Raw genomic sequence first — 27860 nt, forward strand, 5'->3', positions numbered from 1 at the left:
CATAAACTTTTTACCCACCATCTTACTGCAAAATCTTCCCTCCCTCCTGCTTTCCACCCTGTTTCTCCACCTCTGTCTACCCAAAAACTTTTTTCCCCACCATCTTTTCCCCACTGTTTTTTTGCAACGCCTTCTCCTACTTGCTACCCTTTTTTCCCTTTGGCACTAACAACCCTCTTTACCCCCCTCCATCTATCCCAAAACTATTTTCCTCCTCCTGCTCCAGGCGTGCTGCAATCTCCGCCGCCACCATCAACCTCAGCGAGGTGAGTAGTGGTGCTGCAGTTCAGCAGCTCTAGCCTCCAGCACACAGTCGGTCACTCGCCATTCCTGGTCCTCTAGGCCAGGCACTGAGCAGCTAGACAGGAAGATATGGGAACCTGGAAGAACAAGACTTTCCTTCAGTGTCTTCACATACTGAGTTTGTGTAAATGAAGGTTCCTGGACTGCATGTTCTGATTGGATGAGAAAAAAAAAAAAACCCAGGCTTACTCTGATTGGACTTTATTAACATGTTCTGATTGGATGAGAGCAAGTCTTAAGACAATCAATCACAGCATGAAAATAAGGTCCAATCAGTATAGGCCTAGAGGTTTTTCTCTTCTCCAATCCGAACATGTAGTCCAGGAATGGCATTTGCATAACCTCAGTATATAAAGCATGCTGAGGGGGCGACGGGTCATAGCAGGCTCTTTTATGTTGGTCACTGAGCTACTCCGTTGCTGGGTTAGAGAACTAGAAGGGACTGCCACTTGCTGCTCGTTGGAGGCTGAGGCCTGGGGCTTGGAGTCCTACCTCATTGCTGTTGGTGGTGGTGTCAGAGTGGTAGGAGGGTGGCTAGCAGCGGGAGCTTCTCCTACTGGGCTTGAGGACAAGCAGAGGAGGCACCGCACCATGCCAGAGGCTGGAGTCTGCACCATCGCTGCTCGACTCACTGTGGTTGGTGGTGACGTTGGAGACTGCAGCTCAGCCAGAGTGGTAGAAATGTGGTGGAATAGGTGAGTTATTCGGGGCTGCACTGCTCACCTCTGGGCGTAAGGGTTGGGTGTCCTATTGGGGCTCAATGCCCAACGCTGCACTGCCTGTGGCAGTGGCGTGGGTTTGGGCACTCTCCAGGGTTGCATTGCTGGCAGTGGGGCGGGTTGGTTGGCTATAAGGGGCTACATTGCCCAAGGTGGTGAGGGTATTGGGGGGAGGTATGTTGTGTACATGAACGTGTATTGCCGTTGGCGGGGGACGGGTTAGGGACGCTATCTTCTGCTGCACTGCCTGCAGCAGGGGGCGGGTGGCATGGAGTTCTCTGAGGCTACAATGCTGGCAGTGGGGGGTGGTTTAGGGGTGTTGTTTGGTGTTGCACTGGACGTGACTGGGGGTGCACTATCAGGAGCTGCACTGTCCGTGGTGGGGCGGGTTTGGGGCATTATCTAGTGCAGCAAAACTCGTGGCTGGGTCTCGTTGTGGGCACTATCGGGTGCTATACTGCCTGCAGTGGGTGGAGTGGTGGCTTGGGGGAGTATTGGGGTTACATTTCCTGCAGCTGTAGGGTGTGTTGGGGGGGACTACACTGACAGTGGCAGGGGGAAGGTTAGAGGTGCTATCGGTGGCTCCACTGCCAGAGGCATTGGCGGGCTGCAGAGGTGGCAGTGGTGGGAACACCAGTGGCCCTCTTCTTCCTTCTGGTGGCCTCCAAGAAAGGGACCATTCTCCTCTTTCCAGGCTCTAGAGTCTAGAGGGAGATCTCCTCCTGCTCGTGCAATCTTGAGCATGGCAGGGTCCCCACAACCACTGTGGTTCTCTGGCCCGAGTCCTCAAATTCTGTGTTGTGGAGACCATCCAGTACTACCACAGAGAGTAGTGGGCACCACGGTGGTGGAGGGCAGACACGGCATTGTGGGTGGAGGCATCAGGAATGGGAACCAGCACTTGGGTGGGGAGGGCTGACAGGATCTGTGTTTCTTCTACTTGAGCACCCCAAGGAGTGCAGCCCCGGTGGGCCCAGCAATTCCTGGCCAGCTAGACCTGGTCAAAGGCCGGTTTCAGTGAAGGCACTCACACCTACCCCAGGCCCCAGTTACTGGCCAGCTTTTGTCAGAAGGAGAGGCTGGACTTTGGAGAGTGGGTGTGAGTGCCTTCAATGAAACTGGTCCCTGCCACCCAGTGGCCAGCATGACAATGTGAGGTTTTAACACTTCCACTCCCTGCATCCTGTTCTAGGTTTTCCTGGCTTGGCCTGCCCTGTTGCTCCAAGCTAGGCTGGAAGGAGGAGAAGAGTCACCTGTGGTATACTGGATCCTGCAGATGACATGGCTCTGCAGCTTGCCTTAGGTGGTTGGTGGCAGCGACGGAGACTACAGCTCGACCAGAGCGGTAGGGTGTGGAGTGGTAGGAGGGCACCTGCAGGGGCTAGGTGGTAGGAGCCTTGTAGGGGTTGGTGCTTTGAGGGCGACAGTGGTTGTATTGACATCAGCACTAGTGGTGGTAACAGCAGCAAGTCTGGTGGCCGGGAAGGGGAAGTAGGAGTGCTGCAGGGCCCATCCTGTCCTGGGGTGCAGAGGAACCTGCAGGTGTTCTAACGCCAGACTTGGTGGCAGTGGTGGAGGTGCACCTAGGGCAACAAGAAGTCCTTCCCCTTCTCCTGCAATCTCTGGAGGGTGCCCTCCTCCTCCTGGTGCCTGTGCCAGATGTGAGTGGCAGCATTGTTTCTTTCTTAACAAAATGTAGGAGGTGACTATTTGTGCATCTTTTTGCTTGTTTTTTGTTGTGATAATCTTGGACTTACTCAAATTTCATTAATTGAGGAGAGAAATAAAGGTATCACAATAGGCTTTCTAATTCCCGCCCCTGTTCTTTTTCCTTTCTTCCTGTCTGTATTTTCTTCTTCCCATCTTCTTGTTCCTCTTCATTTTCTTTTGTTGCTGCATCTATTTCATGTTTCTATTCTTGTTTTCTCCTCCTCTTTTTGTTTTCTTTATGCCAAGCAATGGCCTTAACAAACAACAAGCCAAAACTGAGTTAAAAATAAGCTACTTGTCACTGTGTTGTAGCTTTAAAGTAACGGGTCCCTTACTATGTTTTAGAGATGAGGGGAAAAAAATCAATTGTATAGTTACTTGAATAGCTATGCTTTAATGATCATGTTGACCCACTTATGCCTAGTGTTCCATTATTGGAATGCTAAGCGTGTGGAAGTTACTTATATCCTACTGCTCAAGGTCATAGACAAGGTAAGCCCCTTAGGGATCATGAAATTGATAACATTATGAATACTAGTCATGTTTGTTTCAGGTGTGGGATAGTAATAGGGTCGTGGTGCTTGAATTCCTAGGTTGAGTGCTAGGAATGCAGTGGTCGTTGTGACAAAATAAATAATTAGGTTAAAGATGGTAATGTCTGATAGTAGGATGATGGCTAGGGTCACTTCACATGAAATTGCTGTGTGACAGCTCGTAATGTGCCGATTAGTGCATAGTTTGAATTTGATGCTCACCCTGATCATAAAATAGAGTAGACGGCCAGGCTCATGTGGCCAAAATAAATAGGCCTAAATTAAAATTAATTAAAGGGTTTGGTTTATGGAGTGGAATTCATAAAAGAAGGGCAATACAAAGGCTAGAGTTGAAGCAGTAATGTAAAGGGTAACAGTAGATGTTGAGGGTTTTAGGGGTTCTTTGATGAAAAGCTCTATTGCATCAGCAAATGGTTGAAATAGTCCATAGGGTCCTACGATATTGGGTCCTTTGCATAGTTGTATGTAACCTAGAATTTTTTATTCGATGAGCATAAAGAATGCCATAGCGACTAGAGTAGGTACAATAAGTAGTAGGTATGATTGATTATAGGTATGTTGTTAAGAAGAGGAATTGAACTTCTGATTATAAAGTTTTAAGTTTTATGCAATTACTGGGCTCTGCCACCTTAACAAACCCTATTTTTGGGTAAGATGTGAGGTGATTTGTTAGAATAAGATATTATTATCTATAGGGTGAGGATACTCTATGAAGTGGGTCCTATTTCTGTTGTTCTTTTGTACTGGAAGAAAAAATAAAATCAATAGAAACCAACCTGGATTACTCTGGTCTGAACTCAGATATCATAGGACTTCAATGGTTGAACCAAATGAACCCTTGATAGCGGCTACATCATTAGGATGTCCTGATCCAACATCAAGGTCATAAACTCTATTGACAATATGGACTATAGAATAGGACTGCACTGTTATCTCTAGGGCAACTTTTTCCGTTGATCAAATTATTGGGTAAATATATGTATAGTAATTCACTTAAACTGGTTTAGTATTAGCATAGGTTGCTTGAAGGTTAGGTTATGCTCCAAGGTCACCACAAACATAATTTTTAATGGAGAGACAACAGTCTAAGGCCTATGGGCTTATTTGAGTTTTGTATGCATTAATAAATTAAAGCTTCATAGGATCTTCTTGTCTTATTTGTTCATGTTCACCTCTTCACGGGCAGGTCCATTTCATTGCGTAGACACATAACAGATAGCTGAACCTCGCGGGGCCATCCATACAAGTCCTCATTTAAAGAACAAGTGATTATGCTACCTTTTCACAGTCAGGGTACCACGGCCATTGAACATATGTCACTGGGCAGGTGGTGCCTCTAATACTAATAATGCTAGAGGTGATGATTTCGGTAAACAGGAGGCTAAAATTTGCCGAGTTCCTTTTACTTTTTTTAACCTTTCCTTAGAGCATGCCTGTGTTGACTTAACAGTATAAGTAGTAATAAATTTGTTGGGCTGTTTATTAATATTAGGCTGTTAACTGCCAGTGGGTTATTCCAGTCTTATATAGGCTTATGCAGGAGGGAATGTTTTCATGTTACTTATACTAACATTATTGCTTCTATAAAATAATAGATTAGTCCAATGTGATATTAGGAGTTCGGTGGTGTCATTAGAATTTGGGGTGGCTGGATATCGCAAAGATAAAGTCAAAATACAGCATTACAATCCTGTGGGACCACCATCATATATGTGGTCTGACATTGATTGAAACACTGTTGTATGGTACATGACTATATTCTGGGCAATAAATTTACTAATTTTTTATTTATATAAACCTCCAAAAAAAGTTTTAAAGTTTGTGTCTATTTCTAGGTTTTATACAAAATGGGCAAAACAGGCAGTAACTTTGCTCCAAGTCTCAGGAATGGGTGGGTTTCTGTGTCCCAGCAGAACTCACACCAGGAGACACACTGTGGCTTCATCATTAAGGCTAATCACATAATAAGTTCACTTTACTTCTATCTGTGGCACATTGTTTGGAAATGCTTCATCGTCTTTAGTAGGTTCATGGAACAAAAACTAAAGAGGCTCACCCTGCGCAGAAAGTAACAGGTAGCAGAACTTCATTTTCTGACAGATGCAACTGAACATATTATTTCTTTTGTAGACCTTGATTTCTTCACCTGTAAAAATGGAGTAATAGTATAATTCCTATCTCATTATTGTCATGCTTAAATTATAACATTTATGTACTGTGTCTATTAAACTCAGTGTTTAATAATGCTTAAACACTGAGTTCTTCACGTATTTTATGGCTATTGGTTTATAGGTGGATTTTAAGCTCCTAAGTGGAAGTTTGTTTAAAAATAGGGAGTCAGAATAAATGGCAATGTCTCAGAACATCATCTGAACAAGAAAGGAAGGTGTTCTCCATCCCTTGAAATGGTCTCAGTCCTCTTTTATTGTTTAATTCTCATGTGAGTCCTTACAGATAACCTCAAGAATTGCTACAACACAAATAGATAATTAATTCTCATTGAGTTTTAGCTCAGTAGAATCTGGGTCCTAAACTTTATTGACTCACCTGCTTTTAAAAATTTTCCCATTTAGAAATGTTCAATTTAAATCTTCCTTTAGTAAGTAATTATCTACTAATCCTAATATTATAATAAAGTCATAAATAACATTTATTACTTTGGTTTTCCATTCATACTGCTTTGCGGTCCACATGCATACAGCATTTTGGTCTTTCCGAATATCTGAAGGTAAGATAATGAAAATCAAACTAAGAATCCTACTCTGAAGCCATATCTCCCTAAATAGATTGTATATTTATTGAAGGTAATGACTATATTTTCTTTTCCAAAAGAACAAAACAAATACAAGGTTGGGCTGAATTGAATTCAATGGGGGATACAGAGGGGAAGGACTCGAGGTTCTTCATACTTTTCCATGCTTTAATAACTTGGGTAATCTATGGGATTCTAGTTAAAATAACATGATTATCTGAAGAACTAAGTGTTTGAAAGGCCCACTGTATTAGGAGATTAGGAATCATTAGCTTGAAAAGACACAAGTGGAAAGAAAACATAATGCAAAGAGACAAAATACATGAAATTTGTATTGTGGTACACATGTGCTTTGTGATCATATTTCTGTGTCATAAGCAAAAAAAATTCTGTAAAGTTTATCCATCCCTCATGAAGGGGGAGCTGCCAAATGCCCAAGCTGCGTGCCCAACACCCATGAGAGCTGCCCAATGCCTGCTGGGTGCCCAGTGCCCAGGAAGACTTCCAATGCCCTTCCTGACCTCCATCCTTGCTCTGGACAAGGGTCTGGGCTTCTTTCAGAGGCCTGCTCCCTGGCTCCATTCTTCACAGCTGTCAGAGAAACCAAGGACCTCAATTGCAACCCAGCCTAGGCCTGCCCCCCAGGCACTGAGCAGCGCCTCAGCTCTCTGAGTCTAGGTGTGTGCAGAGGTTGCTGATCCCGACACTGTCCCTGGGCCCTGCAAGAAGACCCTGAGCAGCAAGAGGGTTTCGGGAAACGGAGGATGTCAGGCGCTGGGATGCAGGGGAGGAAATAAAGGTGTGGAAAGAAGGAAGCCAGGTGACGACACAGGGAAGGCAAACAGTTTCTCAGACTCCAGGTGTCTCGAGCGTCACTTCCCTCCCACCGCCCCCCCAAGCCCCCGTGCCATCCAGATCCTGCACTCACCTTTCTCAATGCTCAGGGAGTCAATGGCGTGGTGCCCTGCATTGACTAGGTCATGTTTGGCACCCGTGGCCATCACAGCCTGGTACACAGGCATGCAGGACACCTTTGGAATGTGTAGCCCCCAGCCCAACTCCCCAGTGAAGGACAGCCATGTAGCCCGGACCTGGGGGACAAAGTCATGGCTTAGAAATGGTCAGGCAGGATGGCTGAGGTCCAGGCCCAGGCCATCAGCTGGCCCTGGGTCCTAGCTGAACTGCCACCAAGAAATGGGGTCTTCCAAGGAGAACTGCCTCCAGCTCCTCTGGATATCTTTGGGGAGAAGTAGGGGGTCACCTTTGGGAGGGGGAGATAGCAGGTTTGCCGTCTGCAGACCTCAGATCTTCTACAGGACTGGGTTAGTTTCCTGTCTGTCATAACAAATGACAACAACTAGTATATTAAAACAATAGTACACTCTCTCAGTTCTGGGGGCTCAAGATCCAAAAATAACTGTGTGGGGAAGCCGTGCTCCCTCTGCAGGCTCTGGAAAGGACGTTTCCACTCTCCAGGGAGCATCCTCCCGAGCACCTCCAGTCACCCTTCAACTTGTGGTTCCATCACTGCAATCTCTGTGTCAGCCCTCACAGCCTCCCCTCTGTGTCTCTGTCTTCTAAGGACACTTGCCACTGGATTTAGGACCTTCCCTAGCCCTAGAGAATGTCATCTGGAGATCTTGACCTTAATTACACCTGCAAAGATCCTATTTCCAAGTAAGGGCACATTCCCAGGTTCTGGTGAGTTAGGATGTAGACATATGTTTTGGGGGTCACCATTCAGTCCACAGCAGTGACCTGGGGCAAGCTTCTCACCCTTCCTTGTTTGTAAGATGGGGTTGGGAACCCAGCTTTATCTGTTTCAGAAGCTCTGAGACATGTCTGCAAAGGGCAGGGGGAAAGCAGCAGCATGGCTCAGGAGACACCACCCTGGCTGCGCTTGGTGGGGACAGAGGCATCGGGGAATGGGACACCCAGGTGCCAAGCCCATTGACTGAGGAGCCCATCACCCATCATTCTGGTCAGTCCTGGCCCAGCACGGGACTCTGAAGACAGTCATAGACTCTGCCCTTCGGACTCGGCTCAGCCGTAAGCACAATCATATTCTGGGTGGGAAGTGGGCCGGAAAGCAAGGACCTTGCCTGGGACACCAGGCCAGTCTGGCAGGCAGAGCAGGAGATTGCCATGGCAGACAGGCCTTCCAGGTGAGGGCGCAAAGACCCAGTGCTGGGCAGCAGGTGTGGTGGGAGGCAGGACAGAGAGACCTGTGGGGCTGTGGATACCTGACTGTGATAGACACGGTGTCGCCAAGCCCTGCAGAAGTGACAGTGTCAATTATCATGGGCTAAGCCACATCTCATCCCTCCATGGCCCATGCAATGGTGAGAAAACTGTCAATAATGTTCCTGGGCTGAGGCAGACACAGAGGCTGGGCACACCCAGCCCTGCCAAAGATATCTGGTGTCTTTGTGAGGGTGTGTCCCGCACACCTGCACACCAGGCTAGCGCTCAGCTGCATGGAGGCCACAGGCAACATGGGGAGCTCCTTGCACAGGAGACGTGATTTTCTTTGCACACTTGGTTCAGGTGCATGCCACAACCACACCTAGAAACTGGAGTCTGTGTCCTCAACTTCAGGCAAATCCTAGAACCCACTGACTCCCATGGGAAGGCCTGAGTGCTCAGCCCTGGGACCACAGAGCTCACAAAAAGAATGGGGAGACCTCAGTGGATTGCAGGATCCCAGACAGCAGAGGAGCTGATTCCACCACTGTTCTGAGTAGAAATGCCCGCCCTGTATAGCTCCCGCTGGGATACGCCTGTAGGAAGGAGGGTAGAGGCAGCTCTCTCAAGCACAGGAGCAGCTCCTTATAAACCTGACACTTTAGTCACATGGCTGCCGATGGGCAGGAGTGTAAAAGCTTTGGAAACAGTGCAAAATTGCTCTAAGTTGCTGTTTGCCCAGGCCTCTTAAAAAACTCAAAATTGACGCAGAACATGTACTGTTGACATTTCCCTGCTTCCCTGGGGCAAGCTGTAGGCCCCTGACAAAGATTGCCTTGTCAATGGGGTTGTAATTTTAGACAGCCTTTGGAGGAGCTCGGGGCTCAAAGCCAATCTCATTTTGAAAGATGAATCTCATCTCTCATTGATAAATAATTTTTCAAGTGCACCTATCCACATCCCTCCAATTGTGGATCTCTGTTCAGACAAAAACATGTCACCCAGCTCAGTGAGAGGGTTAGAGTTCACAGGTGGAAGGGAGGGGGTGGTCCCATCCTTCCTGGCTCCAGCAGCTCAGCAAAGATGGGGTCAGCTGGGTCCGGGTCTCCATCATACCACATGCACAGCCTGGCCCAAGAAACAGTCCCTGAACGAAGGAGGAAAACAGGGGCCGCACCTACTTCCCAGCAAAGTGAGGGAGTCTGAGGAAATTCAGGGGCCTCTCTAAGTTCACAGCATCACTGGTTGTTGAGGCATCTTGCATTTTTCTCCACCGAAGCAGTGGAGGGGGATCAGTCCCCATTTCTTCCAGGTGGGGACCCGCAAGCAAAGGAACAGGCCGAGCAAGGATATCCGGAACACGGTCTCCCTTTCAGCCAGGCTTGGGTGGGAACAACATCTCCCAGCACCCATGGGGTCGGCCCACTCGGCCTCAGTGCCCTCCTCTGACCCATCAACTAGGGATAGTGTGTGTGCGCCAAGCACGTGGTCCCAGCATGTGGTCCTTGACCATCCTGGCTCAGGTGGGCTCTGAAAGCCCCAAATTGCAAGATGGAACTCCTGTCTGTGGATGGAGTCACAGAATTGGGGAAGATCAGCAGGAAGGGCCTCATGTCACGTTTTATTTAAACCCTTTCCACATCCTGAAAATTCCACGCAAAAACACTGCTGAAACTATTAAACAAAGTCAGCAAAGTTGCAGAAAGTGAAGTCAAATGAACCCTCAAATATGTGGTCACATGATCTCAACAAGGGCGCTGAGGCCAGTTATAGGGAAAGAGTCTCCAACAAGTGGTGCTGGGAGGATCCGATAGCCACGTGCAGAAGTGAGAAGCTGGTCATTTACTTTACAGCAAGTCCAAAAATTAACTAGACATGGAACACAGACGTAGTGGTAAGCTCTGTAGCTGTACAATCTCTGGAAGAAAGCATGGGGAGTTGGAAATGCTAAGGGTTTCCTAGAGAGGACATCAAAAGCACAGGCCACAAAAGCAAAACTCAGATGGCAGGACATTCATCACAAGCACATTTGTGCATCGAAGGACACTAATAAATATTGAAAAGGCAACCCACGGGATGGAAGAGCATATTTGCAAATCTACATATGATAAGGGTCTTCTACCCAGACAGACTAAAGAACTCCTACAATGTAACAAGAGTCAAATGCCACCATTAAAAATGGGCAAAGGGTGTGGTGGCTCATGCCTGTAATCCCAACACTTTGGGATACCAAGGCAGGAGGACCACCTAAGGTCAGGAGTTTGAGACCATCCTGGCCAACATAAGGAAACCCTGTTTCCACTAAAAATACACACACACACAAAAATTAGTTGGGCATGGTGCTGTGTGCCTGTAGTTCCAGCTATTCGGGAGGCTGAGGTGAGAGAATCATTTGAATCTAGCAGGTGGAGGCTGCAGTGAGTCGAGATTGTGCCACTGCACACCAGCCTAGGTGAGAGGGCAAGACTCCACTTCAAAAAAAAAAAAAAAAAATGGGCAAAGGACTCGAATTGGCAATTCTCAAAAACACAAATGGTCAACAGGCCCAGGAAAAGATGCTCCACATCACTACCCATCAGAGGCACACAAACCCAAGTCACAGTGAGTTATCACTTTGTGCCCATGAGTATGACAATTACAAAAACAAGAAAAAGAAAGTAACAAGTGTTGGTGAGGATGTGGAGCTGGAGCCCTTATGTGTTGTTGGTGGAAATGGATAATGGTGCAAGTGCATTGGAGAACAAGCTGGCAGTTCTTTAAAAAACAATACAACTTCCGTATGATCCAGCAATTGCACTTCTGGGTATATACCCGGAGGAATTGAAAGGAGGGATTCGAAGAGGTATTTGCACACTCATGTTCACAGGATTATTCACAATAGCCAAGAGATAGAAGCAACCCAAGTGTCCATCAACAGAGGATGAACAAGTGGGACATGGTGGCTCACACCTGTAATCCCAGTACTTAGGGAGACCAAGGCCATAGGATTGCTTGTGCCCAGGAGTCTGAGATCAGCCTGGGCAACATAGGGAGGCTTGTCTCTACAAAACAATTTTCGAGTTAACTGGGGGTGGTGGCGTGTGCCTGTAGTCCCAGCTACTCAGGAGCCTGAAAGGGGAGGATCACTTGAGCCCAGGAGGTTGAGGCAGTGAGCTGAGATTGCGCGGCTGCACTCCAGCCTAGGTGATAGAGTAAGACCCTGTCACACACACACACACCCCAAAAAACAGATGATGAACAGATAAAATGTGTTCTATCCACACGAAGCAAGGTTATTCAGCCTTAAATCGAAAGGAAATTCAGATGCATACTACAACGCGGATGAACACATTATAAACACATCATGCTAAGTGAAGGGAGCCAGTCACAGAAAGAGAAATCCTGGCTGATTTCACTCATATTGAAGTCTCTGAATTCAGCAAATTCAGAGACATCGAGAGCAGAATGGAGGGTGCAGGGGCTGGTGAGGGGGAAAAGAGAGTTCCTCAATGGGGACAGAAATTTAGTTTCACAAAATAAGACATTCTGGCGGTTTGTTTCCCAACAATATGAACATACTTAACACTACTGAACTGTACACTAAAACTAACAAACCAGCCAACAAACCAACTCCTTTTATTCATGGGAAACTGAGGGTAGGAACTAAGTGACGGGCACCTTCTCAACATTCTGAGCCCGAGGAACAGAGGAGCTAGGGGAGGCTGGGGGTGGGGACACAGGAATGGAATGCAGGTAGTGTGAGGCAGTGGCCCTGTGAAGCTGCAGTCTGTGCCCAACAGAAGGTCAAGGAGATACCAGAGAGACTGGGGTTGAAAGGCAGTCCTTAAAAAGATAATAGCAGAGAATGTTGCAGAAGTGAAGATGGTCGGTCATGAGCTATCAGACTGCAGAAAGCACAATGGGTACAAACGGGATAAATACCAGTGAATCCCTGCATGGAAAACACTGGGGCAAGCATAGGCATCAGAGTGGGCAGGGTGCGGAGGGGGTGGGTGGGAAGGAGAAAGAGGGAGAAATGAACAAGGGAGAGGACAGGCATGGTGGCTCAGGTCTGTAATCCCAGCACTTTGGGAGGCCAAGGTGGGTGAATCATTTGAGGCCATGAGTTTGAGACCATCCTGGCCAACACGGTGAAACCTCACCTCTACTAAAAATACAAAAATTAGCTGGGCGTGGTGACTGGCACCTGTAGTCCCAAGTATTTGGGAGGCTGAGGCAGGAGAATTGCTTGAACCTGAGAGGTGGAGGCTGTAGTGACCCAAGATCACGCCACTGTACTGCAGCCTGGGCAGCAGAGTGAGCCTCCATCTTCAATAAATAAATAAGACAGAGAGAGGGGACTGAAACCTTGAAATCACCTCTTGGCGTGGCTCTAGTAGATGCTATTCTGCTGTAGAACAGTATCTTCAAAGCACAGAGCTTTGAACCTGTCAGTCTAGAAACCCGCATCCTGCAGGGGTGAGAGGAGTGAGGTGAACTGACAATGTTCTCAGATCCAGAGAGAGCTTATTATGCACGATTATTGTTGAAAGAATCTGCAGGGGATGCACCTTCAAGCCTGGGTCCCTGACCTCACCTGGGTGCAGCTTGAGGGTAAGACCAGAGCAAACACCTGGCCAGGTGGGGGTCAAGCTGGGAGAGAGGAAGCCCAAGGTGAGGTGAATTCTGCCTCCTGTTTAGGAATAGGTGCTTTGGAATCAAACTCATTTAGTGTGGGGCTAAAGGGGACCCCACCACCCGTGGAACTATTCAGTGTCCTGGAGTGACATGTCTGTTATAAGCAGACTTAGCTCTACAAATAAAAGGTTGGGACAAGGGTCTTTTGTGACAGTGTGGACTGGACCCTACTGGGAACTGAGTCTCCTTCCTGCTTGGCCCTGGCTGAGGGCAAGAGCTCAGGACCCACAGGGCTGCCTGGTGCCCCTCTTCCCAGTGGCCAGGCACTGTTCCCAGCCAGGCGGCATGGCGAGGAGGGGAATGACTCCTAAAGCCAACAGAGCCACCTGCCACTGGTGGCCTTCCCTGGGGCTCAGACTCCTGGGCTGTAGGTTGTGACGAGAGAGGATCCCTCTGGAAAGAGAGCACGTGGGGCAGGGCTGAGGCCCGCCGAGTCCCCCACACTCAGGCAGATGACACTACTGTGATCATGACTCTCTCCCTCCAAATTGGCCTGAGGACGCTCTTTTTGGAAGGTTCTGGAGTCAGACCCTTCCAGGCCTGGAGGGAGTTCTGTGGGATGCCACTTGGTCCCCAAGGGTGAGAGGACCTTCACCCTGCCTGTCCCATTCCATTCAGGCCACTCGGGTGGCAAGCATAGGTCAGTGGACAGGCGCAGGAGGCCTCCCTCTGTAGGTCACACAGCACTGGTACCCATTCCTGCCAGCCTCCACCACAGTGGCCAGGAGGCTTGAGGCTCATCTGCAGCAAGGGTGCTAGGATTCAGACCATGATCCCCCAAGCAGGGTGCTTGGCAGGAGGACACAGCACTAAAGGAGACTAGAAGGCCTCTGGTGCAGCCCAAGTCTCTCTACAACCTCCTCCTCCCCTTTGTCTCATGCCCCCTTTCTCCCCTGCAGCAAGTCACAGAAGCCAGAATTCCTCTTTCCCCAGGTGGGTCATGGACAGTAGAGGGCCTCTCCCCCAAAGCCAGCCATGAAACCTAGAAATACAACTAAAGCCTTCCCCACCTTTCTGGGGAAGAGCTGGCCATAAAGACATTCTCCACCCACCTTGTCTGACTGTGGGTCATAAGACCCTAGCTCAAGGGGTCCTGCCACATGCCTGGGAGTGAGGAGCACTACACGGAGAGGCCAAGGGGGAATCTGCACAGCCGGTCTCATCGGCCTCCCCGCAGTCCATCCCCACAGGTGTCCCCTGCCATCTGACACCTGTCCACATGGCTGCCCCACTCTTCACTGACCCTAAGTACCAGAAATGCCTTCCCTGCCTCTCTGGGTGCCCCTTTTTGATGGCTTCCGTGTCACAGAAAGCTTTGATGAAATAAATCTGGTGCGCTTTTCTCTTGTGAACCTGTCTTTTGTTACAGGGCTGTCGCCTATGCCCCTAATGATGGGTGAGGAGAGGGATCACACCTTTTCTTTCCTTATGAGGGCAAGATAAGAACCTGGAACCGATTGACCCTGAAGCCTCTGAGGTCCCCAGCTCAGGGCCCTCTGCACCCAGTTCTGCATGAAGTGACTTGCCCCAGACAGAAACAGCACCACCCACTCCACAAACACCCTCGCTCCAACCTCCCCTTGGGGCCTAGGAACTTCACACAGTCATGGCAGCAGCTTGACTCGTGACAGGGAACATAGTGCTTCAGCCTGTGGCTGCCAGTCTCTCTGCGCTGTATCAGGGAACCTGCTTGTAACATCGGGTATCTGTCTCAGGCCTCAGCAAATCTGCACAGATTCTGTAACGTGAGTGGATAGGCAGTGGCTGCAACCTAGTTGGTCTCTGACTGGCACGTCATGGTTATCTAATGTGTGTGGGGGCAGGCCTGCTCCATCCTGAACTACTTAAATCCTAACAGTGCCACGACTGTGACTTCTCACTGTTAGGAAAAGAGATTCAATTTCTTTTTGAGGTGAAATTAATTTTTAGAGAAAATCACTTCATCGCTGTGCCCCACGAGGTGCTCCCAGCCCAGCATGCTGCTTCGTAGCAGGACCTGTCTTCGGCAGGGGCTCTGGGAACACGGTGTCTGGCCAAGCGGAGCTCCAGGAGACACGCCAGGAGAGCACCGCCCCACTGGGGATCTTGCTGGCCTCGAGGCAGATATTTGGGGAGCAAGGAAAGCTGGTCTGCTGGTTGCTGAATGGACAATAACTTCTCCCCATTCAGCTTCATCCTCGAGCAGTCCAGGGATCGTGACAGCCTGGGTCAGATCTCAGCCTCTCAGAGAAGAATCACTGCACAAGAGCAGCAGTGCTCAGTTGGGAATCACGTCCAATTCGTCTGGTGGTGAGGAGGGTCTTTGGGCAGTGGCAGGCACCCACTCTCACACCCAGGTCTCAGGTGTGTATCTCTGGCCCTTGTCCTCATCAGCCCTTGCATCTGCTTATGACCCAGAGGATCCGCTGACTGCGTAGGCACACACATTTCTCTCCTGCATCTGGTTGGCTGGAACCCAAACGATAAATATTTGGTTCAGGCCCACACTACAACCCAGTGTTTCTTCAGGTTGAGGGATACATCCTTAACACATTTTTACACCAGCATAAGATATTATTTAGGAGAATATGAAATTCTCCCAGAATTAAGAGAATCCAGAGGGTCTGGACCAACTTATGGAATGGCCCAGAAAAAATTTGACATTATGCTAGACTTTGTGCTACATGTGGGGACACTGAGGTCCAGAGAGGCATCCCACAGAAGGATGGAGCAGGATGGGAAGCCAGGCTTCTGACCTGAGCTCCACTGAGCCTTGGGGTAATATGGACGCTTTTGTCCCAAACCCCCCAAGTGTCTGTGGCTGACTCAACTCCCATCTCCCACCCACCTGTGCGCACCCCCCTACCCCCGACAGAGGGAGTTGGCCTTGGCCAGTGGCTGAATCCCCACCCGTCTTGCTGGCCAGGAAATGGGAAGGGCACTGTGTCCCAGGCTGAGGCTACCTGCGAGTGCATGGCCCTGGCCACTTTGAGGGACAGCCTCCCAGGTGAGCAAAAACTGTAACATTGACACTAAGGGCCCAAAACCTCTGCTTCCCTGACCCACAGCTCCCCAGGGCCCTCGAGAGAAGCAGTGGTCACTGACGGCAGGATCCCTGGCTGCTCTGTCCTCCATACCCTTGGCGGTGCCCACTCCTCGAGTCCCTGGCCCTATCTCATGGGAGTTGGAACCATCAGCCACCCAGGAATTTCAAACCCCTGAGGACCACAGTTGTCTTCCAGACACACACAGACCTGGCCGCCATGCCCACACTGGCCACTCCAGAGAGCCGCCAGGAGGACAAGGAGGGAGACGGATGAGAAGCCGGTGGGGCTGCGCTCAGTGCTGAGCATCAGGGTCTCTAGATGAAGATGGTAGCCCCAGCTTACCCTCAGCATGGTCCTGATGGACCCCATGGACTCCGAGAACATGAGCATGGGAGTGACTCCACAGAACTGTCCGCTCAGCCCAGGTGATAATAAATCTGTGTGCGCTAAGGTCGTCCATCTTCTTAAGGAGTGTGGCCCTGGGGCACTGGTTGCTGGCAGTGATGAGTTCCTGGCCAGGGCTGTGGGGGGATGGAAGCCTGCCCTCAGTACCGGGGGCATCTGCTGCCCTAGTCCTGCAATGGGGGCCGGGAGGTGTTGGGATGGGGCCCGCAAGGATGGGGAGAATGCTGGTGGGGAGTGGGTGGAGCAGGAGCCACTGATATGGGCTCCCAGCTCGTCCACAGGCCCCGGCAGTCAGTCCCAGGGCAGAGCCCCCTAACATGGGTCACACTTTGTTCCCAGCTGAGAGGCCGAAGCACTCGGAGCCTTGCCCCACCCTGTCTGTTTCTTGCCCATGCTCAGTTCTCTGTGGCGTCTCTGTGGGACTCTCAGTTCCACAGGAACTTTTTGGCCTGTGGTCACCACTTGCCTTTCCCAGGACCTCTCTCCAGTACAGGCTGGGCTGTGGCTGCAGGTGCCTTCCTGGCCCCCAACCTCACTCAGGTTCTGAGCCCATCGAAGGCAGGAGCCACATCTTCCATCCTGGGACCCCAGTCCAGCACCACGCAGGGTCCCAGGCAGCATGTCCAGAGTTCACTTCAAAGCCCCTTGAGTGCCGGTGAGGGAGAGGGCAAGAAGCACAGCACTGGGAACAGATTCTTAAGTTTGTTAAAACACTAGTGCTTGACAGAGAGTCCCAAGCGGCCCAACAGGAGGTGACAGTGCCAGGAGGTACACCATGGATAATCCCCATGGCCGGCATGTGGCCTGTTTCCTGGCAGCTGAGCCTCCTTACACGTGCAGCACCTCCCCACCGCCTGTTTCCTGTGTCCCCAGGATCGCATATGCCAGCTGAGACTCATGTCCCACCTCCCCTGTGTTTCCCCTCCCACCCATCACACAGGCAGGGACCCCAGCCTAGAAAGCATTGCACTTCTCTCCTATTCTGCCTGAGACATAGAGTAGCACTGGGCAAGCGAGGGGTGTAGAAATACCAAAGGACAGAAAACAACAACCCAAAGAGTGACTGAGAAGACTGGGACCATGAACCGCACACACCTCTGACCTGGTGGGCCCAGCTCTACCATCTCTCGGACCAATAGTCAGGGTCTATTGGGAGGGCAGCGTTCAAGGGGAGTTCCTCCCACGGCCACTTCCAAAGCAAAGAGGTGAGTCCAGTGTGAAATCCATGCCCAGGGCACTGGTGACCCAGCTGAGGGCGTTCCAAGTAGTTTGTGGGGAATGTTCAAAGGAACAGAAAAAGGGTCACAACATTCAGAGAATAAATTGCATGGGATGCCCTGATGACATTTTAAAATCCATAGATAGTCACAGATGATGGAAAGAAGATGGTGAGCAATGCACACAACTGTCAACTGTGGTTTCTCTGGGGATTGGATTAGAGGGATTTTCGCTAACTCGTTGGCAGACTATGAATGTCCCCAACAGTCCTCTGAGATGCTGCTGACCACCATGTCCCAGTCAGATAAGCTTCATGCCGTAGCTTATGAGAAGTGCCCATAGAACCAGTATCGTTATTCTGAGGGGGCAATGGTTGTGCCCAAAGTGTGCTTGCTAGAAGCGAGGTCTGCACTCAGCCCCTGTGCTGAAACCCATGCACAGTGACAGTTGGAAACTGAGCAAGGAGCAGTATTCTATGCAGCCATAACTGCTTTTTATAACACCAGTGATTTTACGCCAGTGAGCAGGACACTGGGGAGAAGCAGCCCTAGTGACCTTCCCGGCATCCCCTACACCCTCCATGCTGTGTTTGGCCTGGCCTTTTCCTCTGGGGGACGTCATCCTGGAAGCAGGGCCTTTGTGTCAGCTCAGGGAGCACCTGGCCTAGCCTGGTTCCTATGCCACACAGGTGGAGGCGGACCCAGGCAGCCACTGCCCAGGCTTGGGAAGGCTGCCAGGGCCAGGAAAGGGCCAGCCCCAGGGGATGAGAGGCAGCTGGAGCTGCCTGTCTGAGAACAAGTCCCAGTGGCTTGCTGGAGTCGCCGAGCGGGTGGGTGGCGAGGGTGCTGGGCCTCAAATGGGAGGGGTCGTATTCCCACCTGGTCATCTCCGCATCCCGTAGCCAAACCATACAGAGGAGGCACCTATGCCAGACCTCAGCAAAGGTGGGAAAACCCTCAGTTCTCCTTCCCTTCTGCAAACCAGAGCCCAGCCGCAGACAAAGCTGGATGCTGCGTGGACCCTATGGCTGGCCTACTGGAGCTGGAGTCGGGATGTCTGAAGGTCATGTGGCCTGGATCAAGCTGTGCTGCTCTCCCTGAGTGCCCACCCTCTCTGGTCCCAGCAGGCAGTTTTGCACCACAGAGGCAAGAGGCAAGCTAGGCACATCTGGCCCAGCTTCCTGTCCCTGTGCAGCCTCTGGAGAGGGGAGGTGAGAGCAGAGCCTCTGGGATCTCCCTGGTCTCTGGCCGCCTCCTCTCTGACAGTCATTGCCACGTTGTTTATCTGCTAACAGAGCCCAGATTTGTCCCCCAGGACCCCGCTCCACCACAACCTTCTTTAGCATTTTCCCCTCAATCCCCAGATGAACATACAGGAAGGGGAGACAGGGAGTTGCCTCCAAATGTGGCCGTGTACATGCCCACCCCCTCCTGAAGGCCACATCCGTGTCACTGACACATATCAGGGGCTTTCTGGGTTTCCTTAGCTGGGTGGCCCTGAGCAGCCTGGCTCATCCAGCCTCTCTGAGCTCCATCTGTGCAACATCCACCACTCGGGGTGACATCTCCTCCAGCATGAGCGCTGGAGGGCTCTGGAGGCCCGGCTCCCGCTGCCGCTGCAAGGCTTACACCCCTGTAAATAAGTAGGGGGTCATGCACCGAGGTTCTCAACAGGTGATCCTGTCCCCAGTGGACCCTTGGCCATGTCCGGACACATTTGTGGCTCTCACTATGGTGGGTGCCTCTGGTATCTAGCTGGCGGCAGCCAGGGAGGCTGCCACACACCTGTGTCACACAGGAGGGGCCCCAGAGCAGAAAGGATCTGTTCCAAAATGTCAGTAGTGCTGAGGTCAAGAGACCCTGTAACAGAGCCTTACGTGATGCAGCGAGGATTACATAGGGAAGTGTGCTGTGATGTTCTCGGAACAGTGTCTGGCACACAGGAAGCCCTCAGAAAACGGGCTGCTGTGTTTACCATCCGTGCCCCAACTCAGCCTCAATAAGTCAAAGCAGATACCAAGATGCCTGTTTCCCAACAAGGAAACTAAACCCAGAAGAGGGACATGCTGGTTCAGAACTAGAACCTGGACCCTGATCCTGGTCTCTGAGGGAGGCTCCTGCCTGGGGCTGGGTCGCATGGAGTCCTGGCACCAGACACCACCACCATCTCAGAAGGGGTGGGCCCTGGCCCCCAGGAGAGAGACTTTCTAAAGCTGGCGGGGAATGTGTGGGATGCTCTTTGGGGACTGGCTGGGATCCCACCCCGGCAGCCCCTCTTCCCACACCCACAGTGGCAGCAGGGAAGCTGTCACATAGAGACCTCCGGAGTTGGCTACTGCTCAGCAGAGCTTGGTCCTCCTGTTTCCAGGGGGTCACTCGGCCTCAGGAGGGCTGCCCTGGGCCTTTCAGGTGGGGATACAACAGGTGGCAATGCAGGTGGTGAGGACAAGGCCACCTTCCCTGGGACTGAGTCTCTGGCATGCACCAGGCACTGGGGAGGGATGGAAGATGCTGTGACTTTGATCCCCATGACCTCTCCAAGCTCCCAACGGTCTGTGGGAGGGCTGCCTGGTCCCACTGTCGCACCTTCACAGTTGGGAACTGAGGCCCAGGGAGGTAAAGGAATTGCCCAATGACCCCCAGCTGCCAGATCCCCCAACATGCCCCTCACAGCATGCTGCCACTCATGAACCAGAGGACGTGGCCAGCTGGAACCTACCAGGTGCCTGGAGGCTCTCAGGAACTTGTGGGTGGAGAACGGGAAGGCCTCGTTGCTCAGGTGTGTGTCCAGCCCCTCCTGCAGAATGGCAGGGCTGCAGGCAAGAGCAAACTCGCTCGATCAGCAAGTGCTTACATGTGGGGCCTGGGCAGGATCTCATCCAGACACAGCCGTGCTCACTTAGGCGACCTTCAGTCTGGAGATGCATCTTCCCCAACTCCTCATCACCTCTCCTCTCCTTTCCCATCCTCTCCCCAAAGCTGCCCCCATCATTTTCTAGAGCTAGATCACCCCTTTGACACCCTCCATGTCTCCAGAAGCAATTTCCTCATCTTGTGCCTCTTCCTTCTGCCTAGTGCAGCAGAGCCACCCCGTCCAGCCCCAGGGCAGATGTAGCAGGTAGAAGCACATTGAGATGAGTGTCCTGTCCCCTGAACCAAGGGCGGTCAACAGTGGAAGGCCTAGACTAGGCCATCTTTTCCCATAGGGATTTTAACTCTTGAAAAACGATGGCAGTGAGCATGTGCAGGCTTCTGAGCACAAGGGGGACTGCATCCCCATCAGCTCTGGCATTGACCAGCTGTGTGACCTTGGGCAAGTGTCTCTATCTCTCTGTTCCTCGGTTTCTGCATCAGTAAAATTAAGAACAATCATGACCACCTCAAAGGGCTACTATGGGGACGGGAGATGTTGGCTCAGGTTTGGCAAGTCCCAGATGCTCCACTGGTGGCTGCTAACATGACTGCCCTTCCCCTCTGCCTCCTACCCCCAGTCCCTTCTCCGGAGCATAGTCAGAGGGGTATTTCTGAAATCAAACCTGCTCAGTTGTCCTTTTGCCCAAGACCCTTCTGTGCCTGTGTGCATGAGCCAGCATCCCAAGGTCTTCCTGGGTCCTGGTTTCTCATGGTTGAGGAACACAGCCTGGCAGGTGCTTATAGAATGAATAAATGCATGGATAACCCATGTGGAGACCTTATCATGGGGAGTGTTTAGGGAGGAGCTGGGGACACCTCACGGTAGGATATTATTCCGCCTACATAGCAGGGCCAACCTGGTTCTGCCCACTTCGGGATGGTGGACAGTAGTTCTTAGACTGCACTGGTGATGCAGACTGCCCTCCCCTCTGGGATCCTGGGGTCCTCAGTGACTGAAAAGCTGTAAAGTTCAGTCCAACTCATACTACGGGCTTATCTGCATTCCAGTGCTTTGAAGATTATTTATTCAGAGTGGCACCTCTGGTTTACGAGATCGCTTAACTATTCAGAGTGTCCCATTCTGGACAAGTGGTTCTGCCCAAGGGCCTGTTGGAGGGCCTGGGTCCAGGGAGCAGGTGCACCCAAGGGCGGGTTACCAGTCCTCTCTCAACTGGCTGGGCCCTGGATGCTGACCATGCTCAGGTCCTCAGAGCTGTCGATGAGCTGGCACCGGAACTTTTGGTCCTGCAGCACGGTGGTGATGTGAGATAAATTGTGCTGGGCCACGGCCCTGCCCACAGCCAGGTGGCAACTGCCTTCGAAGGGAAGCACCTGGACTTAGAGCAGGATGTCAAGGTCTGGGAGGCAGGGAGAGAGCGGGTGGCCCAATGGTCTCCCTGCTGAGAAAAGAAATGCCCTCTCAGGGGCCTGCACCTTCACACTGTTCAGGGATCGTACCTGTCCCTCCCTCGGTCCCCCACGTCCACAACCTGCACAGAGTATCCTCTGAGCCATGGGGTTTAGGAGAAGGACCTGTTTCTCAACCCCTACCACCCACCCCTCTGCAGACTCCTCACAGGGATGCCCCCACCCTGGGAGGACAGTGTCTTGGGAACACACAGGCCTAGGCCAGCCTGGCCCAGATGCAGTTCTGTGGTTCACCAGTCTCACTTCTCACCTCTCTGAACCCCCATTTTCTCCTCTGTAGAAGGGGCAGACCCACAAGATCTGGCCCCACAGGGCTATTGGGAGCACCCCTTGGACGAGAGACCTCTCAGGGCCCTGGGCAGGCCCCAGCCAGGCTGCTCCCTCCCTCCTTCCTCTTGACATCACGAGCACAATGGAGAATGAAGGCAAAGACAAGCCAGTCCTCAAGGGGTTCCTTGACTCCTGGGCTGGGGCCATTTCTGGACGGCGTCGTCAGCCCCATGCCAGACAGACACCCCACTTCACTTCCCCCAACACACACACACACACAAACGTACACACATACACACACAGCGACTCTCAGGCCCCCGGCTCAAGGGGGACCCCACCAGTGTGCAGCCATCCCGGGCCTCTCCCAGGAGGGAATGGGAGCTACAGAGGCCAATTGGTGCCCAGGGAGATGGCAGCTGATGGGCCTGGCCTTCTGTGACCCTGACCATCCATAGTCAATTTCCCTGAGAACAAAATGCAAGTCCTGAGGCCAGAGGTCAGGCAGCCCAGGTCCAGGCATGGCCTGCAAAGCCGATATGGCAGAGAGTAGTGAGAAGGCAGGGTGGTCCAGTGGCTTGCATCATCGGCACTGGGTGTAGCGGGGCGCTGTGGGCTGTGCACCTTATTTTGTGCTTTTCAGTATCGTTGGAATGGTTCCCAGGAGCATGTATCTTTTTTGCAATCTTACAAAGAGATCAATAAAGATTATTTAAAATTACTTTTAAGACTGACAGCTGCTTTGCACGCCACCTCGATCACATGTAAATCGTCACATTCTCTTGACTTCATGGTGATGTGATGTAGTATGGGTAGGGAGCACATGTATTCAATACTTGCATACTTAATGCCAATGCATATTAATACTCAAATAGTGCAGTTTTGAAGCCTGAAAGTAAAGAAAAGCCCACATCATAGTTTTCTCCTGTTGAATGGTGTCCCCAGGACCTGCAGTGTCCTGGGGGATGTGACTCACTGCGCTAACTCCACACCCACCAAGTACAAACCTTCCCAGCAACCAGCACTGCCAATCTCTAGTCCTCAGCTCTAGGAATCCACCAGAATCCTCTGGAAAGCTAATTGTGCACCACTGGGAGATGGCTCAGCGTTCAAAGAACTTTCCTGACAACTTCCCCTTATGAGGGGGGACAAGCAAGGTCCTCATTCCCCAGCCAGGGAAACTGAGGCTCAGTGAGGCTACTCCCCAGCCCTCCCAGTACCTCCAGGCTCTGACTCAATTCACTATTGCAGTTCCGGGAGGTGCATCTTCCTCATTCTATTTCACAGATGAGGGAAACTGAGGCTCAAGAAGGCAGGTCACTGAGCCAGATAGTGGTTGGGCCTGGCCAGGATTTTGGCGACCTATGACCTCATTTTGGCCTCTCTACTGTCTCCCTAGATAGACTCACTAAGTCTGTGGCTATGAGCTGTGCCTGGGTCGCCCCTCTCCTGAGAGCTGATACCCAGCTCCTTACGGCCATCACTCCTCTCAGCTCAGGGATGCCATTTCAGCTGAACGACCCAGAGAGGACCAGCGATGGGCATGTCACACTGGTTCTCACCTCCACAACCTTGTAGCCAGCAGCTCCTACCCATCCTTCCAAGCTCAGGCTGGCCATCTCCTCCAGGAAGCCTTACTCATCCCGGCTCAGTGACTTTGCATGGCCTTCCCTAACACCTCGCTCTTTCCCATCCCCTTGCATGTCCCCCTCCAGGTGTTACGGGGCCCTTCCTGCAACCGTCCCTGCATATAGCCCACTGTGGAGTCCCTGAAGCCCCACCAGCCTCCTTCAACTGCTCCCGGCTCTGGCTGTCTTGGAGCTGCTGCACAGTACAACCTCAACAGTGACTGTCGAGGATGTTAGTAAATTAATGAGCTCAAGGATCCATGAAGCACATGCACTCTGGCTCAGCCAATGGCTCTCTCAGCCTCCATGTCACCAATGGCGGGAGGGAAGGGGTGGTTGAGATCTGCGCACCCCACAGCACCCCTCACTCTTGCTCGCAGCCTCATCTCTGCCACCAGGCTCGAGGTTGCAGGGCTCATCTCACTATCCCCTGTTTTCGGCAGCACTGCAAGGCCCCCCAGTATCCCACTCCCTCTGGTCTTCATTTTCCCTCTTGATCCAGCTAACATCCTACACCTTCCACTTATTTTATTTTTTTAATCCTGTTTCCTCCCATCAGAGATAGAAACTCCACATGGGCCAGAACCTTCTGTGTTTGGTTCATTTCTGAGTCTTCCCTGCCTCATACCAAGCCCGACACACAGTCGGTGCTCAAGGACTGTTGCTGAAGGTGAGGGTCAGGAGCTGATCATGAATGAACCCTTTCTCCCCTTGCCTCTTTCCCCCAGTACCCAAGCTGGGGCTTGACACTTACCGAGTCCCATTGAGAAAACTACATTTGCCAGCAGCACAGAGTCAGGTCAAGAACCAGGAGATGCCAGGTTTTCTGAATGAGCTGGGCCCTCACCCCTGACTGTGACTCTGCCCTGGGGGCAGCACAGAGACCTGTACAGTCAGCACCTTCCCCTATGCAAGTCCCGTCCAAGAGGCCGCAATGCCCCTTCCTGGAGAGAGAGAATGTTTCCCTCCCTGCTTCTTCATCCCTAGTGGGGATGGGTTACAGGATGAATGATCAGCTGGCTTCTGTGTGAACCCAGGGACAGGATCAGGGAGCCGAAGGGACAGGAGGCAGGTCCTGTCTCTGTGTAACAGTTGGGGTTGAGCAAACAAGGCATGAGGGTACTGAGCTGCCCGCCACTGAGGGCATGGAAGCAGACATTGAGCAACTGCAGAGGGCAATTAGGCATCAGCGTGGGTCCTGAGTCTGACATCTTCCAAGGGCCTGCTAAAGCCTCAGACTAGGGAGTCATACAAGTTGAGAAGCCATCCCAGCAAGGATGTCAGTGGCAGAAAGGAGCTGACTGCTCTGAGTGGGAGCCGCGGCTTATCGTTGGCACGTTCTGTTCTGGGCAACCGAGCTGAGCATGCCCACACTGCAGCCACTCCAAAATGCAGCAGTGTGGACAGATGCAAAGATGCAATCACTGAGTACTGGGAGCTCCAGTAGCGCCACCTGAACAAAGCCCGCAGTTAGCCCGAAATGAGATCTCTAATCTCCCAACCCTGAGCACAGTGGGCACAACAGCTAATGACAGAGCTGCCATCAGCAGCCCATCCTGTCCATGCCGCCCTGTGCACAACCATCAGTCCACAGAGCAGGCCGCAGTCACAGCACTGTGCACACAGAAGCATCCCATAACTTCAAAAGTGAGGGCCAGTGGGGAGGCCTGGTGGCTGGGTGCCAGGCAGTTGACAGTCAGGTCACTCTCGGCGCCCCCACAGTGGTTGAGCATATAAGTGTACACGGTGGAGACTGTGAGAGGGAGAAGAAAGCCGGATCTGTGCTGAGGCCCCAGCCAGGTCTACGTTGTCTCAGTTTCCCCAGGGCTGCTCACAGGGGCAGCTCCTTGTCGCAGAGGCTGGATAATCCCCAGACAGGATGCCCTACTGGGAAGTGATCTGGAGAGACCCTCAGCCCAGTATGCCATTTCAGCTGAATGAACCAGAGAGGACTGGCCATTGACAGGTCATCCCATCACCATCACCCTTGAGGGAAAGAAGCTTCTTTCTTCTTGAAATGCCTTGGCACTGGCCACTCCTTCCCATCCACCACCCTGCTGAGAAGTTTCTAGGGAGAGGATTCATGTCCCTCATTCATTCTGGGACTCCTAGCACTGTGTCTGGTACCGGAGAAGACTCCATAAACGTCTGTGGCATAAATTACTTTGTGGATGGGAAATGGATGGACAAATGGGAAGATGAGCAGGTGGATGGGAGGATGGGAGTGGGTGAGTAGAAGGCGGAACAGATGTATGGTGAAACAGGGACGTGTGGGCTGGCGGATGGGTGGATGGAAGACTGAGTGGGTGCCTGGATTAATGGGAGGTGAGCAGCATGTGCCTAGGAGTCTGGAGAGTGAGTTTGTTGGTTGGCTGGCTGGAGAGATGATGTTAGGGGTTGAATTGTGTCCCCTGCAAAAGATATGTGAAAGTCCTCACGTCAGGACTTGGAATGTGATCTTAATTGGAAATGGGGTCTTTGCAGATGTGATCAGGTTAAAGTGAGTTCGTTAGTGTGGGTCCTCATCTAATATGACTGCTGTCCTTATAAGAGGATAACACAGCTGAGTGCAGTGTCACTCATCTGTAATCCCAGCACTTTGAGAGGCCGAGGTGGGCGGATCACCTGAGGTCAGGAGTTTGAGATCAGCCTGGTGAAACCCTGTCTCTACTAAAGATACAGAAATTAACTGGGCATGTCTGTGGGCACCTGTAATCCCAGCTACTCTGGAGGCTGAGACAATAGAATCACTTAGACCCAGGAGGCAGAGGTTGCAGTGAGCTGAGATCATGCCATTGCACTCCAGTCTGAGCAACAGAGTAAGACTCTGTCTCAATAAAAAGAGAGAGAGAGAGAGAGAGAGAGAGAGAGAGAGAGGACACCTGGATAGGGCCATGTGACACAGGCAAAGACGGCAGTGATGCAGCTACATGCTTAGGAAGGCCAAGATTTCTGGCCACCACCAGCGGCTGGAAGAGCAAGGAAGGGCCGTCTACAGAGTGTCAGATGCATACACCCTCATTTTGACCTCCAGCTTCCAGAACTGTGACAATAAATTTCTGTTGTTTTAAGCCATTGGGTTTGTGATCCTGTGTTCTGGCAGCCCTGGACACTCATGAAGATGCAGATGCTTAAGCTTTTGTGTGGGTGACAAAATTGTAGATGAAGATCCCAAGTATGTCCCAAATATGGCTTGGGACATACTTATGTTAAAAATGAGTCATGTATCCAAACTTCAAAAGTAGCTGAGCATCCTGTGTTTCTAATTAATTTTGGCAATCCCACCTGTGAGAGCATGGGGGAAACTGGGCCCTCCAGTCCCAGGAGAGAGGAGGCTGAGGGCCAGCTGTCACACATCCTTTCTGGAATAGAGTAGCGAGGAAGGCAGAGGTGGGGAGGAGAAGGAAGGCGGAAGGGAGAGGTGGAAGAAAGTAATGAGGGCCTGGGGCCTGTGATGGGGCAAAGGGAGCCAGACAGAGGGGCCCAAGGCCAGGTGAGGGCAAGAAGCAGTGTGCTCAGAGTGCCCGAGGGGATAGGGTGGCTTGACAGCTCGTCTCAGTGCCTGAGGCTGTGCCCATGGAGTGACAGGAACATGCCCACCAACCTGAGTCTCCATACCTGGGAGTCAGCCGACATCTGCGGAGAAGAGCCAGTCAGCAACCTTCCTTGCATCCAGCCCCACCAGGTAGAACTTCCCAAAGTAGGACATGTCAAACACAGCAGTGGCCTCTCTGCAGGCCAGATACTCATGTTGATAGGAAAAGTTCCAGGGAGGTGGGAATGCCATGGGGGTCTTTGGGGGCCTTTGGGGTGTGCTTCCTCCCCAAGAAAGTGGAGAATGGGAGCTCTTTCCAACACACCTGTACTGAGCCTCCCCTCCTCTCTTATAACCTGCAGCAAACCCTTCCCAGCTCAGATACACACTATGACACATGCTTCTCAAGCACAGGGAATGCTCCCCAGAATAGATTATATGCTAAGCCACAAAATAAGGCTCAATATATTCAAAAAGGTTGAAATCATACAAAGGATATTCTCTGATCACAATGTAATAAAATTAGAAATCAATAGCAGAAG

The 27860-nt window shown here is 51.5% G+C and overlaps 1 protein-coding gene across 1 annotated transcript; it reads right to left on the reverse strand.

The window, feature by feature from the left end:
* Nucleotides 1-258: 258 nt before the first annotated feature.
* LOC123572545 (sarcosine dehydrogenase, mitochondrial-like) lies at nucleotides 259-27570 on the reverse strand. The gene is made up of 7 exons (XM_065521790.1): nucleotides 27418-27570; nucleotides 24785-24949; nucleotides 24412-24447; nucleotides 21630-21792; nucleotides 20267-20358; nucleotides 6967-7129; nucleotides 259-380 (listed from the first exon to the last, which is right to left on the reverse strand). Exons 1-7 carry the CDS (start codon nucleotides 27568-27570, stop codon nucleotides 259-261), a joined length of 894 nt encoding a protein of 297 aa, XP_065377862.1.
* Nucleotides 27571-27860: the final 290 nt, after the last annotated feature.

Source organism: Macaca fascicularis, chromosome 10, assembly GCF_037993035.2.
Source record: "Macaca fascicularis isolate 582-1 chromosome 10, T2T-MFA8v1.1".
NCBI lineage: Eukaryota > Metazoa > Chordata > Mammalia > Primates > Cercopithecidae > Macaca > Macaca fascicularis.